This window comes from Aplysia californica, unplaced genomic scaffold, assembly GCF_000002075.1.
Source record: "Aplysia californica isolate F4 #8 unplaced genomic scaffold, AplCal3.0 scaffold01169, whole genome shotgun sequence".
Lineage (NCBI taxonomy): Eukaryota > Metazoa > Mollusca > Gastropoda > Aplysiida > Aplysiidae > Aplysia > Aplysia californica.
This window is the reverse complement of record NW_004798439.1, coordinates 163,997-165,311: the sequence shown is the minus strand read 5'-3', so window position 1 is coordinate 165,311 and position 1,315 is coordinate 163,997. Positions and strand designations below refer to the sequence as shown.

The following is a 1,315-nucleotide window of genomic DNA, read 5'->3' as shown; positions in this document are numbered from 1 at the left end:
TCTCTCTCTCTCTCTCTTTCTCTCTCTCTCTCTCACTCTCTTATCACTAGTTTGCCAGTTTAGACTTACAAATAGGCTAAATACCTATCAACACGAATTACCTTTCCTTCCCAAAAGTTCGGAAAAAGATCCACTAACAGTTTAATCGCAAATGTGTATTTATTTGACATTAAAACATTTTGCCAACATTCTTGTTTTTTCTTCCTTTCATCTGTCTTTTTTATTTACTCCGTTTATCTGTAGTCCTATACTTGTTTATAGTAATAATCTCTTAAAGGACGTAGAGGACACATAATATATCTGATTCATCAATAGACGAAGTGAGGGTTCTCTTTTTAAGTGCCACAAAACAGGGCGTCCTCAAAGGATTTCGTAGTGCGTAATATCCAGTGCCCACTGCCAATCACATTTGGACTAATTCGGGGCCAACCAGATTTTCCTTCATTGATGGGGCAATAGCTCTAATTTTGCACTAAGCGATCGAATTCTGCTAAATTCGACTGTTGCATTCAAAATCAAACGAGCTTCTTTTTGTTCAAGATCGCAAGTCAAACAGGTCGAATTGTGCCAACATTGTTGTTTTTGCCCCTTCCATGAAGGAAACTATGTCTGGCACCAAATCTGTCCGATAAATTCGATTGGCAGAGTGCACTGGGTATAAGTCTCATAATCAAACTTTGTTGTGCGATCTCTGATCAGGTTATGTCACGTGGGGTCGTAGTCTCCTACGGATTGGTGCACGCAAACTTCCAGAAGTCTGTGGACTTTGAACTGCCCGTGACTCCAGCTATGGCACCTACAGGACACCTGCTGGCGTACTACAGTCGTGGTAGTGATGAAGTTGTGGCTGACAGTCTGGCCTTCAGCGTGGAGGGAATCTTCGAAAATGAGGTGAATTAACAACAACAACAATGCCATCAGCACTGCCACTACCACCACCACCACCACCACCTCCACCACAAAGAACAACAACAACAATATCATCACCACTACCATTACCACTACCACTCACAACAACAGTAACAACAACAATAACAATAACAACAATAACAACAACAACAACAATAACAACAACAACAACAACAACAACAACAACAACAATAAAAACTGCAACAGCACAACCAACATCATCAGTGGCGGCAGCAGAAGCAGCAGCATTCCCATCACCATTACCACTTCTAAAAATAGCAATAATCAAATAACAATATCATGACAACACCAAAAAACCAACGGCAACTTTTGGTAACACCAGCAAAAAAAATTAACCACTGCACCACAGCACTCTCTACCATCACTACCACAAGTACTGCCACAA

At 41.0% G+C, this 1,315-nt stretch overlaps 1 protein-coding gene across 1 annotated transcript in view; it reads left to right on the top strand.

The window, feature by feature from the left end:
* Positions 1-1,315, top strand: part of LOC101861335 (CD109 antigen) — a gene marked incomplete at its 5' end in the record, with an annotated part of 40,801 nt that overhangs the window by 5,623 nt on the left and 33,863 nt on the right. The window contains 1 exon segment of the mRNA XM_013090187.1: positions 700-891. Within this exon segment, the coding sequence (XP_012945641.1) occupies positions 700-891 (192 nt within the window).